Source organism: Cryptomeria japonica, chromosome 1 (genome assembly GCF_030272615.1).
Source record: "Cryptomeria japonica chromosome 1, Sugi_1.0, whole genome shotgun sequence".
Taxonomy (NCBI): Eukaryota; Viridiplantae; Streptophyta; class Pinopsida; order Cupressales; family Cupressaceae; genus Cryptomeria; species Cryptomeria japonica.
Window position 1 is genome coordinate 80,174,625 of NC_081405.1, and position 19,939 is coordinate 80,194,563.

Consider the following 19,939-nt stretch of genomic DNA (forward strand, 5'->3'; position numbering starts at 1 on the left):
ATACAGAGTAAACAAGCCTTTCCAGATGCTTGCCCAAAAAGTGCAGAGAAATCTTCACCCCTTTCTTGGATATCTACTTAGGGGTGGTTGGGTGGTTGGATAGGACCACATTATCGCTTTTAGGCTATAAACTACAAAACTACGTGAATGGTAAACCAATGGATAGCTGGCAAGTTGAACCCTTACTTTCTTACAGTTATTCAGATACACAGAAATGATATAACGTAGCATGTGTGAAGTTATACCAATTGATTTTAGACCGCGAAAAGGAATTTGAGTGAATATGCAAGATGAAGATAGTGTCTAGAGAAGATCATTCAATCACTGGCATATGATAATGTGGTGATAGAGGGATAAAAAGTAATTCAAGTGTAACAAGGATGATCTTGAGTTAGTTATATTCAATCGACAACTATTACTTATATGATTTAAAATGTTAACTGTTCAAGTTGGCAATTAGATATATACATCATATATAGTTATGCCTAGGTACATACAAATGTGTAAGAACTACATGGAAAAATTAGTTGCAAAAGACTTTACATGATTAAGAGATGATTCAAATGTTATCCAACCTCCAGAAATCAGTTAAAACAGTCGATCAGACCAAAAAGAGAGGTCACAAAAACATATGCAAACTTTTCATCCTTCGCACCATGCTACAAAGGCTGCATTGTTCTAACTATTTTGACATCAACTCAACTATCTAAAACAACCATATATCCTCTAATGACCATTCGGTCATAGCAAATAGCAATACATATACAAGAAGAGCTGGACTTACAAAACATTTGTTAGAAAGGACAGCTTTGTGCTCTCACTGTGTTCAATTCCAAGGATCATCATTCCGTGAATGGGAGGTGGAATGCTGCATTAAGTTGTCCATCATATGTAGAAACCAAATACAAACTTCTCTCCAAATAAACCAGCATTATAACTCTTCAAAAAAAATGTAATAAGATCATTCTTTTGTGTGCTAAAATTCCATTACAAAAAGCAATGTGCCAGTGATGTCCCGATAATTCCCTATAGTCTGGCCACTATCAACAATATTGAATTTCATTGCCAAACATAGCGACAAATGGACCATTACTAGCATTTAAGAGGATCAAAGTGATTATGAATCATGCCCGCATTGCAGCTTTGCAAAAAATTCAGAAATCTTCTTGAAATCCTTTATTCATTTAATGGGCAATAATTGCAAGATTATTTGCAGAAGCACAAGCATAAGTTAGCGCACTATCATCTTTTTTTGAGATATAGATCATTGTACAGGAAAAATTGGACGTAGGTGCGAGTGATCTATGTTTTAAATTTCTGAGAAATTTTCTCTGCCCCTTCCCTGCACTCATCAACAAGCCTCTTGGTGCCTTTTGTAATAGAGGATGTCACTCCCGCCACTGATGATGCTGTCCTCTGTTGTACATCCTGAGCAGCTTTAGATGCCACTGCAAGAGCCTCCCGTTCAAATTCTTGAACTCTTTCCCCTGTTTGGGATGCTTTCTGCCGTAAACTAGTTATTAGAAGCCCAATGGCATGTATTAACTTCTCTATCACAGCTAAAATTTTGACCCTCAAATCATTAGATAAATGCCCAAGTTTCCCTCTTATTTCTTCGGCTCTAACAATAATCTCATGGAAAGGTGACTCTCCCAAATCTTTCTGAACCTCGCCCAAATCTTTCTGAACCTCACCCAAATCCTTCTGTGCCTCTCCCAAATCCTTCTGAACCTTTGGACTGTACTGCCATGTTAACACTGCAGTGTTATTCTCATCAAGCTCCTTATCAACCTGGATTTGAATTCCTTGCCTTTCCCATTTCTCTCTAGCTTCTTGCAGCTCTTTAGCATATGCCCTAGCATTTCTGGCTTCTTCCTCTGCCCAAGCCCTGTTAGAAAGAAATTAAAGAGTCAATTTCTGAAAGAACAAACTATTAATGAGAAAATGCATTTAAAAACATAAAGTGCTAACATTTTGCATGATTATTGTTAAATGTTTGAAATAATTGTATAGATTTCATTTAACATAACTTGGAATTTCTTACCATATACACAATTTCTTTATATATAACATTCAGTTTAAATACAATCCAGAAAAATAATGAACTACTAAAATATACTTAGCTCTATCCCCTCTCCCTTCCCAGAAGGAATAGATTTGAGTAGAAAATCAAGAATTGACTACACCGCAATCACTTTAATCGGATGCAGATGCAAGTTTTCTACAGCTTTTATTAATAGGAAAACGACACTTGTTATTAAAATATTGCCGGACTAGATCTCTCATATTACTGGACTTCCAAAGACAATAAAATCCCTAGTACTTGTTGCCAATTTCCAATTACATTTTTAACTAAACTTTCAGATCCATCATCATTAGAGGTTTCAGTAAACTATGGACTGTTAAAGACTCCAAGGACTGACATCATGAACATTATACTACTTTGGTACCTGCTCCTATGCCCAGAATGAAATTAGCTTTTCAAATGCATTTCTGGCAACTTGCATAATATAGATAGTTTCTTAAAACTAGATAGTGATACAATATTGGATACAATAGAACCTGGGATCATGGTGTAGATGCAGACACAATGAGCTTCTTATAGTTTCTTAATACTAGATAGTGATACAATATTGGATACAATTGAACCTGGGATCATGGTGTAGATGCACACACAATGAACTTCTTTTGGGGATGCCGCAGGCAGCGCAGAAGACAATTTTAGAAACAGTCAGCCTTAATCAGAAGATTTATGACGTTCATAGAAATAACTAGGTCTTGTACTTCAAATTGATGACAAAGTTGAATATAGCTTGTTTTGTAGTCTCGTGGGACATGCACTTTTTATGTTGTTTTATGATCCTTCCTTTAATATCGTAAATAGGCAAGTTTTTCATTTTTCTTGTGAACCCACAGAGAACCCAGGCTCCTAGGCAGTAGCCTGTCAGGTACCAGGACCAAACCAATACCCAGGCCGAATCAGGACCAGAACCCAAGCCTACAGGGAAGAACCCGGTAACTTAGAAAAAATATATAAAAAATCGTGTGTGTGTGTATGCATAGTTCATGAAGCTGAAATCAAACATTTTCCAAGTTAAGATAAAGTATGAACCTACTACTATGTTTTTCAGCAATGTTGAGGTAAAACTAGCTCGTCTCCAAAATGTGTACATGTTGTCATGAAGTTTGTAGTGACTATTCTCACTGTCCATTATTTTGCACAAATCATTCTTGTACCATTATCGAAGGCCTCAAGAGTCTTTGGTGCAAGTTGCCCTAAGATAGTGCATTACTAGCTACAGACCTAATATACTATATGATTTGCAGGAACATACGAGAGAGATTGTCCAGAGAGTGCTTCAAGGAGGGAAGTATCAAGCATGGTAGTAAGTTTACTATCATGGTAAAATGTATCATAGACATATTTACCACTATCATTTTAGAAATTTTATTGGGTAATAAAGATGTGCTAGTGAAGGGATTTAAGGAGTGCATAGACTTCTATAAAAATGTATTGTGGTTTTGTTACCCCCACCTTTAACCTAATTTTTAAACTTCATCTCAAGTCCAACTTTAGGTCGATCAATGATGATTATATGTCAACTGTCTTTGACCAAATGTATATATATGCATGGTTGATATGGTCATCTGAAAACCTTGTCATTTGCTGATCATGTGCTAATTGAACCACATCATGTCATTATAGTTCTTCGAAACATTTTTCAAGGTATCAAGGGCATATGCTCTTAGATAAAGTTGGCAACTTCAAATTTCTTTCCAAGTGCTAGGTTGACAACCTCTTATCCATCATCCAATTTACACCCAAGATCAATTTTCCTGCATCAATTTATTGAAGGATACCTAAATTAGCATTTTTATTCAATGCGGCCAATTTTCATAACAATTCAAATACTGTTTTTCAAAATTTTAAACTTCTGATTTTTTGGCAATTTTTTGCAAAGAAACAATTAAATTTAAAATTTTCTTAATTTTCAAGTTGTCATAATGATGGGTTCTGGTCATTGATGTATTCCTTGCAAATTGGCCAATTTTCAAAGAAAAATATGCAGCTGGTCTAAAGTTATGTCAAAATCTCTGGCAGAGGCAAAAGAAAATAAAATCGGCAAAATTTCTATACAAAGAAATACAAATTTTGCATTAAATTATGGGTTTTCACAAGTGAACTTGTGACTTTTGAAACTGAAAAACACCTTGTAACTTTTGAAAAGTGAAAATGCAACAAACGGTAACTTATGACTTTCAAAAAGTGAATGTGCGTTACATAATTAACTTTTATTTTTCAAAAAAAAAACAAAGGGGACAAATACTAAAGAATGTGAAAATGCAAATCCACAAGTCACAAGAAAAGGAGCAATTTGAGCAAACCAATCAGCAGATACGAGAAATCTATCGAGTCTTTCTGCTATCTGGCAGAAATCACTGCACTTGTTGGTCCAAGTATAAAGATCATTTCGAAGGGGGCAGTCCAAAAGGTCGCTGTCTGATACAAAATTTTAAGTCTTCCAAAACTTTAGTGGGGGGAAACAATACCTCCACGCTTCTCACTTGGGTTTAAAATTGCATTAAAGTCTCCCCCTAAGAGAACCTTTTCCTCTTTTAAGAGCCATAGAACTGTTGCAATGGTGTGTCCCAAAGCATTTTCTTATCTACCGTTGGAGCATAGACATTAATCAACCAAAAGGATAGATCAAAAGAAGAGACTTTGGTTAATATCCAATTTTGGGATGTTGTGATCAATTCCACCTGAGACTCTGTATTATTCCATAGGGCAGCTAAACCCCTTGACGAACCTTGAGTTGGGGATTTAAGGAATTGCCATTTCTTCCATTTGTCAAAAACCTCTTTAGCCGGTTCCAAGGAGAACTTAGTTTCTTGTAATAAAATAATGGATGAGTCTCTTGATTCTATTTGGCGCTTAATTAAAGTGTCTTTTGTTAGGGGAGATTATACCCCTAAAATTCTATAAGAGAACTTTCATTGTCCCCGAGAAGAGCAACATGGTCTTGTCGGTCTAGATTTTACTTCAAGAACTTTTACTACCTTTTTGGATTTAAACGCTTTTTCCAATGTCATCTAAATGTCGACTACTATTTCTACTTGAGTCCTTTTGCTATTAGGGGGTCTACCTCTTTTTGATGGGGAGGAGTTGACTTGAAAATCCTCAGTTTGGGAGATTGAGAGGATTTGGGAGAGATCATATTCCAAGTTTCTATTACAATCCTCATCTACTAACTAGTCACAAATTTTGGAGCCCTCTTTAAGTACTAAATGGTCCACCATTTCCACCATCTAAGTGTCTGACATATATTCTCGACCTCCAATTGGATTTGTTTCAATAGGAGAATTGGCTTTGCAAGAATTGGGAGAAGCTTGGCAAAGAAGAGGAGGTGAGGAATAAATAAAGGGCTATCTCAATGAAGGGAACATCAAGCATTGATTGTAATGCCTTATTTGCTAACTAGTCACAAATTTTGGAGCCCTCTTGAAGTACTGAATGGTCCACCATTTCCGCCATTTGAGTGTCTAACATGTATTCTTGACCTCCAATCGGATTTGTTTCAACAGGAGAATTGGCTTTGCAAGAATTGGGAGAATCTTGGCAAAGAAGAGGAGGTGAGGAATGAATAAAGGGGTTGATGATGCCAGTCTCTGTCATAGGTTCCTACGAATCAAGGGCTATCTCAATGAAGGGAACATCAAGCATTGATTGTAATGCCTTATCATGGGGGGTGTTCTCTTTATCCACCTCATTTGGATAAAGATTATGCTTATACAAAGGGTGAAAAGGTGGGCTTCAGATAGTTCCTCCTCTACAATTTCCTAAAACCTTTCTTCCCCAACTTTGATTAGATCTCCAACCATATTTTCAAAAGAGGACGACTCCGCTAAAAAATCTTTATAGCTCGAGTAAACTTTGAACTCGAAATGTTCTTTTTTGGAATCGTATCTGATTTCTCTTTTGATTGATGCTCCGAACCTTGGCTACTTCTATTGACTTGGTCAGCACCTCCTTCGAGATCTGCAACATGTGCTTCCTCCCGCCTCCCGTGGATCCTTGTCTCCGGCCGCTCTCTCGTTCGTTGACAGCTCGATCTTTTGGCGTAATGGCAGCGGTGATTCCAACAATTGGTATCAAAGCGTTGGGTTACAGGTTCGAATCCTAGGAGGCCTCCTTCATTCCGTCGATGTGGAACCCTCAATCGATGCTGAGGGGGAGATTGTTGACTTGGTCAGCACCTCCTTCAGGATTCGCGACATGTGCTTCCTCCAACCTCCCGTGGATCCTTGTCTCTAGTCGCTCTCCTGTTCGTTGACAGCTCGAGCTTTTGGCGTAACGACAGCGGTGATTCCAACAACTTCTACTGGAATTGTTGATGTCCTCAAGATTTTATTTTACCAGAAAGGTGTCGAGGGAAACATGGCAGCTGAATATGTTTGGTGCTTACTAGAGTGAGTATTAAGCCATTTTGGAATGAGAGCCAATTCTAAGCTTGGGGCAAAGGCCAATTAATAAGTGTCGAATGAACCAAATAAGAGCCACTTGGGCAAGGTTCGGACACCCAGATTTGGTGTTGTATCAAGTTATTACCTTGATGTAAGGAGCTTCCTCACAAAGTACTATTTGAGCCTCAATGTCTAAATTTTGTTTTACATGAGCTAACTCCTGAGAGGAGATGTGGTTAACAACAAGCTCTTCCATCCTTGGTGGGAGCTTACCTACTGAGAGAGACTACTTTCAAGACACTTGGTCTTGATTTGATATACTATTTGGTTCTGCTCTACACTTTGATTTTGCTTTTCAAGTTCATGGACCATATTGGAGCACTAGACAAGGGGGGGTGATCTTCCATTCTCTTTTGGGGGGTTTTGAGAATTGGTGAGAGCCAAACCTTCTTGATCAACATGAAGAAAATCTCCCTGATCAATTTTTGATGAAATTTGTCCCATTAAGGGATCATATGGGTATAGATCCACTAGGACATTTTTGAGAAACAACCCAAATCGTCCACCTCTAAGGTTTTCTCATAGGGAGTGAGGATGGGAGACCATTTATGATTCAAATTCCCAAAAGCATCGATAGTTTGACATATTTGTGGGGTGGTCTTGTGAATAACACTTGAGACAAGTTGTCCCTGGGGATTCAATAAGGATTTGTTGATCCCCAGTACCGTATGTCGAATGAATCTTAAAAGAATTTGGGAAGTTCTTGGTGGTATCCAAGAGGATACACATATGGACTGGCAATGCTGCATTATCAAAGAAAGAGAAATCAAGATGGAGAAAGATGCCCACTTGATTATCGAAGGTATCAATAACATTTGTTTCTCTGTATTTGAGGGGCAATGAAGAGAGTTGGACCCAAACAGGAATGAACTTAATGATTGCTGACATAGGGTTAAAGTTTGGGTTCCAGATCTGAGTGTAAAGGCCCGCCCCATCAAGAAACCAGGATTTAATCTTATGTACCTCGTCTTTGGTTGTTTTGTTGGAAAAAATTGCAACAAAAAAACCATTTCCATGATCTAAAAAGAAAGCTACCTTAACACCATACCAATGATTATCTATCCATTTCAATAGCTTTGCTTCTTCAGGGACAAAGTTCCAAAACATACCAACTAGCATCGCATGTCTAAGATCGTCAATTTTCTCATTCAATGCATTTGCAAGGAAAGAAACTTTTATGGAGGCTAAAGATGCTTGCTTACCTCTATTGGCTGGTGTTCGAGCTTCTTCAAAGACTAAGGGTTCCTCCAGCTTTTTCCGCATCCATCTTTTAATGGCAGTTGTGTGAATGGGATGAAGGCAAGGGCAAGATCTGCCATTCCTCGTCTATTTCTTGTTTCTTGCCAACCTATTATAGTAGAACTGAGAAGAGCCCCATTTTGATTTGAAGCACCTAAACTGAGGGCATTGTTCAAGCGATTGAGGATCATGGTTTGGATTGAAGGGAGATCTATTGATAGAGATATTGTTGGGGTAAGTGGAAGGGTTTAGAGGAAGAGGCTCTCATCTCCATAAAGTAATTGTGTTCAAGAATGTAAAAGGAGCTACATTACCACTGTGGGGACCCACACCTAGAATGCCTAGTCCTCCTAACCTAGCTCTAATAGCAGTCCAAGAACTCTGCAAATCTCTGACCATAGATTTTTGAAAATTGCTCATTGGGGGCCACCTGGAGAACGCACTTTGTTTCCGCTCCATCAGCCTACTTCATTTTCAATCTAAAATCTGAGCCTTGTCAAGATTAGACCACTTTCCTATTCAATTGGAATTCAATAAGCAGCCCTTCCACCCCAAATCATCATTCAAATTTCAAGAAATGTGGTATAGGGACCTGAAGTTTTTGCCTCAGCTTAAAGTTTGGTGGGAAAAGAAAATAGCATATTCAGGAAACATCAAATCAAACAATGGAATGTGACTCATTTTAAAAATATCTTTCTTCAAAAGGCAGATATTCAGTCCAAACTTGATGAAATTAATAACCAGATCATTAAATCAGGTATGAATAGCTCCACATTTGTCTTACAATCTAATCTTCAAAAGAAAAAAAATGGAGGTTCTTTCAAGGGAAGAAATCTTTTGGAGACAAAAATCAAGAGAACTATGGTTCCAAGGTGATAAAAATACAAAAAAAAACCACCTCTCAACCAAAAACAGCAGCTAGAGAGAATTGTTATCACAAAAGCTCGCACCCTTGCCGAGCTATCAACTCGGCAACCTTGTGAAACATTGAAACAACCCCGAAGTGTGGGACCTTGCGCAAGGGGGTTGAATCTCCGGAGAAGGCCGGCTTCCTTCTCAATCTAGGTGCAGGTGTTGAACCAACTCAACACTTAAAAACTAACTCCTAAGCCTATCCTAACAACTTGCAGAGGTAAAGGGAAGAGAGAATGGCTTGAAAAAAAAGGAGGTGATGCACCAAGAAGAGATTGTTCCTCTCCCCACCCAAAATGGCACAAGGAATCAACTGAAAAGCCCAAGAGATGCACAAACTTCAATTGCATGAGTGACCCAAACGCATGTGTGGAGGTTAGAATTTTCTAAGTGTCAAGAGGGGAAAAGGATCCCCACAAAGTCACACTCAGAAAACAAGTTAACACAGCATACATGTGAAAGGAAACCACAAACATACACTTATAATGGAGGTATTAACACATACACATCATACATAAGTTGAAGGAAGGCAAGAATGGAGATTTTCAATTAATCATAAGGCCAAAAGCCAATCTTACAGTTGCAGAAATGCAAAAATAATTACAAATCTTCAAGAGAAGAGAAGAGCATAAGAAAGCTCAAGGCAGCAGGGAGAGAACCCTTTACAATGAGGTTTAACAGCCTTATATAGAGAAATGGGTTATAATGGTGACCATGACCCCTGCATGTCAGTCTGGAAGTGCAGAGAAGTGCATGCACTTGGCTTGTACATGCAAGCAACCTAGCCATACCACCAAAGGCAATCCTGAGAAGGTGGACTTACTAACCTTCCAAAGTCAAACATGACATAAGTCACCAAGCATGGCCCCGTACCTCCCTTGATGGAAATCCTGCCAAAAACACTTAATACACCCTTGTGGCTCCACAAAATGTCACCCAAACTATCGGAGCATTAAAGGCCTTGAGTGTCGATCACGCCATCCGGAAGTGTTGCCAATCAGAAGGAAGCTCGAGACTTCGGAAGCTCGGACTCCCGAAGTGAGGAAGACAACGGAAGAACTTCGAAGTTCTGGGATAGAGAGAAGAAGAGAAGGAAAAGACCTTCGGAACCTCGAGGTTCCGGAGTTCCAGGGAGAAGAAGGAAGAAGGGGGAGGAGGGAACCACGGAACCTCGGGGTTCCGGGGTTCTGGGAAAGGCAAGGGAAGGGAACTTCGAAACCTCGGGGTTCCGGAGTTCCGAGGAACTGCACAAAGGTACTTCAAAACCTCGGGGTTCGGGAGTTCCGAAAAGGGAAAGGGCTAAAGAGAGAAGGGGAACTTCAGAACCTCGGGGTTTCGAAGTTCCGGGCAAAGGAGATGCTTAAGAGAAGAGGCGAAGGAAAGGAAGGCTAGTAACTTCGGAACCTCAGGGTTTCGAAGTTCTGAGGAAAAAGAGAGAAAGGCTAAGGAGAGGAGGGGCTAAGCTGGGGAAAGAACTTTGGAACCTCGGGGTTCCGGAGTTCCGAAGACACTAGAGAAAAGCTAAGGGAAGGAAGGGAACTTCGGAACCTTGAGGTTCCGGAGTTCAGGAGAAGGAAAGAAAGCGGCTAAGGCAAAGAACTTCGGAACCTCGGGGTTCCGGAGTTCCGGGGAAGAAGAAAAGGCCAAGGGAGGAACTTCCTCCGGACAAGGCAACACTTCATACTTCATGATTCTTCTCTCCTTGATCAACTAGGGCCGCGCTAGTCCATGGAACATATCTCTGATCAGTTCTCGCTGATGGACGAAGGGTGTAATAAAATGACAACAAGAATCTCTAACAAGAATAGCAAATCAGACAAGAGGCAGTCAACTTTTTTTGAATCTTCTTAAATGTCAACACCATCACCCGAGTCAAGATGTGGCTTCAGATAAAACTCTTTGAGCATATCCCTCCATTGCTCTCGCAGGAAGATAATAATCATCTTCTCCATCCTTATACACTTGAAGAGGTAAAACAGGTGGTCTTCTCCATGCCACCGGATAAAGCCCCAAGACCTGATGGATGCACTGCAATTTTCCTTCAGAAAGGTTGGGATTTCATGGGTAGAGACATATCGCTAGCACCAGAAGAATCAAGAAGAAATGCCAATATCCTCAAAGAACTAAATAACTCCTTTATTGCTTTCATTCCCAAGAAGCAAATCCCTACTACATTTGCAAATTTCAAACCTATATCATTATACAACACCATATACAAAATCTTCTCAAAAGCAGTTGCATTAAGATTGGCAAAGGTAATTCCCGAGATTGTCTCTAAAGAACAAGGAGGTTTTGTCCCAAGGAAAGAAACTTTAGCAGCCATTCTAGCACATGAAACCATTCACTCCATCAATGAAAATAAAATCCCGGCAATGGTCATCAAACTGGATATGATGAAGGCCTATGATAGGCTGAATTGGCAATTTCTGATCAAAATTCTTCTCAAGCTAGGGTTGCACAAAAGTCTTGCAAATGGATTTGTTGGTGTTGGAATAAGCCACACCCGGACCAACGATGGACTGGTCCAAGAGAGGCCAGTAGCTCAGTGGTAGAGCACTCCAGCAGCGTATGGAAGGTCCTAGGTTTGAGTCCTAGCTGGTCCATATCTCAACATGGTATCAGAGCCAGGTCCAAGCTAGGAGCCCCAAGCACAAGAGAGGTGTGGCTTAAGGGGGGTGTTGGTGTTGGAAATAAGCCACACCCAGACCGATGATGGACTGGTCCAAGAGGGGCCAGTAGCTCAGTGGTAGAGCACTCCAGCAGCGTATGGAAGGTCCTAGGTTCGAGTCCTAGGTGGTCCATGTCTCAACATGGTATCAAAGCCAGGTCCAGGCTAGGAGCCCCAAGCACACGAGAGGTGTGGCTTAAGGGGGGGTGTTGGTGTTGGAATAAGCCACACCCGGACCAACGATGGACTGGTCCAAGAAGGGCCAGTAGCTCAGTGGTAGAGCACTCCAGCAGCGTATGGAAGGTCCTAGTGATTTGAAATCCTACATATTCCAAATCAGTTTTTCTTTTTAGTGAATGGCTCTCCACAAGGGTTTTTTGGTTCATCTCAAGGAGTAAGACAAGGAGACCCAATATCTCCATTCTTATTCATCTTAATGGCTGAATCTCTAAGCAGATCCATTCTAGGCAATCATTATACGGAAAAGTGGCAAGGTATTCAAATCCCAAATACGAGAATTACTATGACTCACTCTCTCTTCATGGATGACACTTTACTCTTTGGGAAATCTTCAATCTCAAAAGCAAAAATTATCAAACCAGTGCTAAATGATTATTCTTTGGCAACAGGCCAGAATTTTCTTCCTCAATACAGCTTCAAGAATCTCAACACAAATTGAGTTAATCCTTGACATTCAATCAGGGCCATCTTCCCAGCCAATATCTAGGTATTCCCTTCTTTTCAGGCCCCAACAAAGTGCAATTATAGAGCAAAATTATAAATCGAAATAGAGTCAGCTCATGGAAAGGCAAATGGCTAACACTAGCAAGCAAAATGACTATGATAAAAGCAGTATTATCAGCCATTCCGAATTATATCACATCAGTGCTAAAACTCCCTTCAACAGTTCAACAAAGTATTGAACAGGAAATCAAAAAACTCGTGGCAAGACAACCAGGATCTCAAAAAAAAAGTAAAATCCCATTAATCTCCTGGGAAAAATTATGTGAGGATAAGAAACTTGGGGGGTAGGTATGCACCATTTGGAGGTGAGGAATTTAGCTCTAGGAGCTAAACTAGCCTGGAACATGTATGAAAAGTCATCCAAATGGGCTCGAATGTTACAAGCAAAATATATGGACTCGTTAGCCCTGGAAAGAATATTTACAACGTCCAATCTTCCTAAAGGCTCAAAAATGTGGTACTTCATAGCAACTTGCAAAGATATAATAACACCTCACTTGACCAGGATCATAAACAATGGTGAAAAGGCCTTCACCCCCTCGAAAAAAATGGACTTCAAAAAGGCAAGAAGTTATCTTAATCATTGGGGCTCTAGGGTCAAAGATTACCTACAAAAGTCTGATCATATCCTTCCTAAAGCTCAGCTCAGAAGTCTAGAGGACTATAACATCCCAGATTGCCAAAAATCTCTTCTTTCTCAATTATTCAATCAAAGGAAAATATTCTTACCACAGCAACCAAACTCCCTGATCTGGGCCCTGTCAAAAACATGTAAATGCAACGTCAAATCAGGCTATGCCTCCATAATTCACAAATCCAACTCAGATTCAGCAGAAATCTGGCCTCATAAACTATTTTAGAATGAAGCAGTATTACCAAATGCAGGCGCTTTTGGCTGGCTAGCCATCAATAACTGTATCGTCTCTTCTGAAAGATTAATTAAATTGGGCATAGCAAATCCTTTCAACTGTCTAATGTGCGGAATACAAGAGGAATCAACAGACCATCTACTTTTATCATGTAATTTTGCACAACAATGCTACAAAACAAACTAGAATGGTGCCTTCCCAAATACTCTACAAAACAAACTAGAAAAGCACACAGAAAATAGTGAAAATACTGAGGGGGGAGGGGGGGAGGGGTGAATCAGCATTTTTAAACTTTTAAGTTTTAAGTACAAGAAACCACATAAAACATAGAGAGCGCAAAAATCAAGATGCAAACACCAAATTTCATGTGGAAAACCCTTTCGGGTAAAAAACCACGGCACACAATAGCTTTCATTAACAAAATGGGCACCAATCCAGATTCCACAAGTGAGCACGAACTCACTGAGAGCACCAACCCTCCTAGAAGCACCAACTCCGTCTAGCTGAAGCACCAACTTCAGTTTAGTATTAACTCAAAAGCAAGACCTTTTGACAATGCACCGTGATACTATCCTTTTTAAACCTCAGCACTGTCGAACTGATGTATCATATTCTGAGCATTGTTGTAGCTTATCTTTGCCTTCCAAAATTCTGTGCAGGGTCTGTAATCACTTTCTCAGTGCTGCTGCAACTACTATATCACTGCTATTAGCTATATGTATGAAATAGCTGCTATAACTCCATACATCCATCCAGAGAGCCCCAATATGTGCTAACTCCTTATTTTTGGAGTCTTCAACCTCTGAATATATTATCCTCAGCAGGGCCACGTCAACATATCAACCCCAAACTAGGTTGCATTCTCCAACAGCAGAGCATACAGCCAACAGGAGTGATGAGGTTGAATTATTGATTCAAAAATCCTCACGCTAGACATAAAAGATAATCAATGCCGAACAACAAATATGAATCTCTGCCTTCTTCAAACTCTTAACACAAAACAAAGGACCCATGCCTGAGATTAAAGTCGCACAAAGAGAGAGCCCCACAGGCTATGGAATGCTCACACAAGGCAAAAATAGAACTGCGTCAATAATGAAAGCCCACACTGGCAGAATAAGGCTCCACGGCAAGTTTAATAGTCTCCTGTGACAAAAAAGAAAACTTGCACTAATAGTCTCACATATTCTCCAATCGATATAAGAAAACAATAATAAAAAAAACATAATATCCACGATAGAAAAACGCGATAGGCAAAAAGATATTTATCCTATCACCACCGTGGCAAGAACCCAATCATACACAAAAAAACATATATTCCAAAAAGGAATCTCTGTTCAATTCATCAAGGCAGGAAGGCATTACAAAGACTTGAAGCAGCTCCACTCTCTTATGCCGTCGCACTAAAAATAAGAATAAATTAATTTCTTACTTCGTCCAGATGAAGGCATACTAAATATAACCGCCATGTTCAAAAGAATCGCAGCCCATAATAAGATAATCATGCCTTTCTTTTAAATTAACATATTTGGAAGAGTCAACATTCAAAGGATGACGTAGCAGATAAGCTGACTAAGCAGATGAAGTGGACACGCAGCCAGCTCAAGCAGACACCCAAGCAGCTCAAGCACGCAACCAAGTAGCTCATGAAAATCTGATGAATAATCGGCAACTCAGCTAGTATTTCATTCCAATTCTCTTTACAAAAAACCTTTGACATCAATGAGAAAATAATCAACAATAATAATATATTTATTATTCATTATATAATATATCATAATATTTATACTACTCGTTTTTATATATTATAATATTATATTACTAATATATTATAATTTTTATATACTATTATTAACATATAAAATAATTTTTAATATTTATCAATTATCAATGGTCCAATATATTATTATTTTTTGTGTATTATAATATTTATAGATTATTAATGATACATTATATTACTAATATTTATGGATTATTATATTTTTGTATATATATATATGATTTTTAAAAGTTTTTTGCATGGACAAACTCAACGCCAAAAAAATCACCAGATCCATGGATCAAATCCACAAACCTGAATCAAAATCCAAACCAAAACTGGCAACATAGTGCTTTCTTGAACAAACAAGGTAATTTTCACATGCTCTGAGAGAGATTACTAATCAACATGTTTATCTGTCATCATTGTATATACTTGTTGAGGCATCCACCAATGCTCAATTTGGAAGTGGTGCAGCCAAGAGATAATTCACATTCATTGTAGAACAATATAATTTAGTGTTTAAACATTGGTATTCAACTCTTGCTTCAACCTAAATAAAATCTAAATATTGGTATTGAACTCTTGCTTTGACCTATATATATAAATAAAATCAATAATGTGTTTCATAAAGTCATTACTATGCAAGTTTTTAAAAAATATTTTTGAAATATACTATATCTTTTAATGTTTGATACATTTACTGAGTTATTGAATTTCCCAAAGTTTTTGCCAAATTCCAAGTTTTAAAAATTTTGGGTTAGCCAAGTAATTGCCAGGTCCAAGTTTTTAAACAATGATTTGAACTACCTGATTTATCCCTAAAGCCACTTAATCATCAGCTCATTATTATAACAGACCAGATTAAGTGAACAAATCTAACATCACAATTAGATGATTACCTGGCCAATGCTAGTGCCTCCTTCTCAATCTCCACTTCTGCTTTTGCCATATCCAAGGCAATCTTTATATCTTCTGCTTCATCTCTAAGTTTATCTATCTCATTCTTTTTCAAAGACATTTCCGCCCTTTTAGTTGAAATGGTCTGATATTGTTTCTCTAGTTCATCTTTAAGTGTTCTAAGAAACTCAACTTCAGCATCAACTGCAGCTTCCTTCTTCAGAAGTGAGTACTTCTCTTCATCTCTTTGAGCTTTTATTTTTTCTAGTTCCAATCTTGCTTCCTCAGCTAATGTTTCTGTCTCTTTTATTTTCTCCCTCTCTAATTCAAGCTCCCTTTTAAAGGAATCATTGAGGTCCTTTTGGACTTGAGCTTCGAGGGCAGCATGTGCTGCAACTGCAGCATCAGCCAATGACTCTGCTTCAAGACGAGCAAGCTCCTCTGTAACAAGTTCTGCTGCTTCTCCAGTTGCAAGAGCAACAGCAGCCTGAGCTTTTGTAACTGGTTTGTCAGGTTGAAACAACCTAGTGTGACCTGTTCAGACAGAAAAGGATAATCGTGACATGGAATCACAAGTTGAAATGATATCTTTAAGTGAACATAATTTGTACAAACTAATTACGAAAATATACCAAAGGCGACACTAATAATGCTTTGTTCTCCTGAGGTCAGGTCTGCTAAGATAGCAGGCCAAGCATCTTGACTTATTTTGTCAATATCTATAAATCCAGACATTTTCCACAACATCTGTAATAAGACAAAAAGTAAGATTTCACATTTATACCAATGCCAACATAATCAGTTTAGCTTTTCCATGATTGCCATTGGGAAATAAAAAGCATCATAGTTAAGAAAATCATCCAACATTACCTTCTTGTTAACTTCCGGTAAGTGCCTTTTTTCTAAAGCAATTTTCCAACTGACGAGGTCTTGACGTGAAAGTGGACTATTGCAGTCAGATAATATCCCCAAAAGTGCAGCAATAAAAACATGCATGATATGTAAAGTGCAACAGTTAAAATTCCACAATCAACAAACCTCAACTATATACAATGAGCCTTGAAAGATATACTAAAGCTCAAAACTCAAAAATGCAACTGCTAAAATGAACCTTGTAGAGGAGTATAACTTAACAACCATTAGGGATAGCCAAGTCTTTCATATAGAACTAAGAATTTGGCCCTCACCTATCAGGTGAGAATAAACAACTACTTGAATTCCCTGCTTCCACAGAACCAAATTCATCATTATACGATAGCTTGCTAGAAATCAATCCAGCCTCTGCTAATCCTGTTTCGCCAATTTTATTCATTCAGTGGCAGACAAAATAAAAAAAAATCCTGCAATACTGGAAGACGATTTAGCTAACACAATGTAAATATAATACCCGAATGGTTTCTACAATGAATGCATAGCCAGTTGTACTTTAATCAACAAAAACGTTAAGATAGATAACACTCTACTTTAATTAGTACTTATGCTGACCTTGAATTGAAGGGAAATCTGGATCATCAGGTGTAACATCATCAAATGCAAGTTCTGTGATGTTCTCAATAAACATTGCTGGAAAAACCTTTGATACCGGATTTCTAACAACCGAAATCCATTATTAGTTAACAGCTTAATAGAGGCGATGTATTCCTCATGTATACAAACAGCCAAAGACAGCATAACTAAAAAGAAACTAGAAGGGATATTGAACCTTGCAAAAATGGCACTTGCAGAAATCAGCCAACGAGCATAATCTCGGCGTGCACACAAGCCATTAGGTTCAATGCCAGCTTCTACAACCTGAAATGCAAACAAAGAGTAAAAATAATAAGTGATGAAAATGCTCAGAAGTCAGGATTATAAAGCCACAACATTCTTATGTTGTCTTAATAACTAATTCTATCAATGGAATGTATGTATTATAGCAATCCAAAATTCAATCTGAGCATGCATTGATGAATTACACATTTCATTAGGAGATTAGTAAAAGGAAAAAAAAAGACATTTGCAGTATACAACCCCAAAACTCAAAATTAAGGCAATTACGCTAAACTGCACTGATGCCATCATTTTTTTAAGCTGGTTGTGTTCAATTGGTATTGTTATTTGGGAGTGTCATGTTTGCAATGTTCATATACTGTTTAGAATAGGGAAGTTAAATGTTGATGATGCTGATATGTTACAGGCATCTGCAAGCACCTTGAATTCTAAAATTGAATTCTGGAATGTCAAAACTGATGGATGTAAAGTTAATTAGAATATAAAATATATCTAGATGTTATACATTCGTACCAGTTGTAGCCATAATATGAAATAACATGCCATGTGGCATTTTGATTTGGAAGTCTTTTGTGTACTATTAATCATCTTGTATGTCATTTATGACATAACTATGTTCAATTGAAACCATCTAATATACCTGAGCATGTCATTTATGACATCACTGTATTCAATTGAAACCACCTAATATACCTGAGCACAAGGGCTAGGCCTTAGAGAAGTGAATTTGTTTTGTAGAGATTTAATCATAATGATATTTCTGTACTCTAATAATTTGGTTTGCAGTTAAATGCCGATGCTCTCTTTGCATCTCAATTTAGCATGTTTTTTAATTACATGAAAAGTACCAAACCCTAAAATTTAGCTTGCTGCAAAGACTCAACTTTCAAGTTTGATCTTGCAAGGAAAAGATTATGCAGACAACTTTGAAATTTGACATTTCTGATCACACTGCGCAAACCATCGTTAGTATAAATTGATTAGATTGCATCATCTAGTACTTGTTGTAAGCACATGATATCTTGGGGACCTAATCCAAGAGGGAAACAATAACTAACCAAACAGTACAAACTAGCTGTTACAACAAACCATACAATCTAGCTGTTACAGGCTAGCCACTGGAAACTAGAAAAATATAAACTAGCCAGTAACAAACTAGTTGTTGCAAAGTAATCAATAGCATTCATACCAGTTAATACTTTTAGTCTATCAGAAGAGAGAAATCCTCTAGTCTAGTTTGAATTACTGGTTAGTTTAACAATGGCATTCCTCAAAAGCATTCATGGATTATAAGCCTCCAAGAATGACGTAAGCTTGTGTCATTGCCCTTATTCAAATTGTTTGGGCGTTTTCCAATTTCCATCACCACCGATAACTTAAGATAGTCATGCTCCATTACAACCACCTTCTACTCTTCAATACATCTGAAGCAAAGAGGAAATATAGTGATTAAACAAGAGAAGATTTGCCAAAACTGTTGTGGTCAAGACTGATACTGTCTTTACCTTGATGTTTTTTTCTTGATAGATCTTCCCATCTTGCCATTGTTATAAACCCCATTATTTTGCTTCAAATAAATTGTGTACCTTTCGGATCTACACATTTTCTTCAAGGTTGGAGATTCCTTTGATGTAAGGTAAAAGAGGCTTATTGGTTATCCAATCAGCCTCTCCTTCCCATCTCCCTGCATTCTAAAGGCCCTTGCAATTTGTTCATTGTGGTAGCCATTCTTCTGAAGTCTGAACACCTTGGATACATGCTCCTCCTGCTAAAACTGTTTATCAATCAAGATTCTAAAGACCCTTGTTGTAAAATTCCCTTTCAAAATGATAAATCTCTGTACTGCTGTTTATATCTGAGTTTCTTGCTAAAACCGTTTATCAATCAAGCTTCTAAAGACCCTTGTTGTAAATTCCCTTTCAAATTTTTCCATTTTTTTATTTTTCCACTACACTCCTTGTATTCTGAAGGATAAGTCTCTGAACTGCTGTTTAAAGCAGCCTCTCCTTCCCATCAAGATTTACATTTTTTCCCTGCAATCCCAAAGGCCCTTGCAAATTGTTCATTGTGGTAGCCATTCTTCTGAACACCTTGGACACATGCTCCACTTGCTAAAACCGTTCATCAATCAAGCACCCCTGTTGTAAAATTCCCTTCCATAACTTTCAAATTTTTCCCACTACACTCTTCTTGTATTCTGAAGGTCTGTACTGCTGTTTAAATCTTAGTTTGCCGGTATGATTGTTTTTTATTATTTGAAGAATTTAGCATAAAGCATGATGTTTCTACTCAATGTATATGAACATAGAAAAATAGCATGTTTTTGTGAAAGAATCACACTTCAAATAATATCAGAATAGAACAGATTCAGAATGGAAATAAACTTCTGACCTTTCATTGCAAATCTCAGTCTGAAAATGAATATATATTAATCTGAAATACAAGAAAGTCTGAAAATGATATGACAGCATTTCATAACTAACTGTACAGCAGCCTCCAAGTATTTATAATATCAAGAAGATATTGCAGATTAAAAGCCACGTCCCAATAAGA

The 19,939-nt window shown here is 38.1% G+C and overlaps 1 protein-coding gene across 1 annotated transcript in view; it reads right to left on the reverse strand.

The window, feature by feature from the left end:
- Window positions 1-722: 722 nt before the first annotated feature.
- The window catches only part of LOC131041913 (uncharacterized), a 58,296-nt gene continuing 39,079 nt past the window's right edge, over window positions 723-19,939 (reverse strand). Inside the window, exons 4-10 of the mRNA XM_057975163.2 lie at window positions 17,319-17,407; window positions 17,102-17,205; window positions 16,804-16,906; window positions 16,487-16,562; window positions 16,249-16,363; window positions 15,619-16,150; window positions 723-1,888 (exon numbers count right to left, since the gene is read on the reverse strand). Of these exons, the coding sequence (XP_057831146.1) occupies window positions 1,303-1,888; window positions 15,619-16,150; window positions 16,249-16,363; window positions 16,487-16,562; window positions 16,804-16,906; window positions 17,102-17,205; window positions 17,319-17,407 (1,605 nt within the window). The 3' untranslated portion in view covers window positions 723-1,302. The remainder of the gene's footprint in view (window positions 1,889-15,618; window positions 16,151-16,248; window positions 16,364-16,486; window positions 16,563-16,803; window positions 16,907-17,101; window positions 17,206-17,318; window positions 17,408-19,939) is intronic.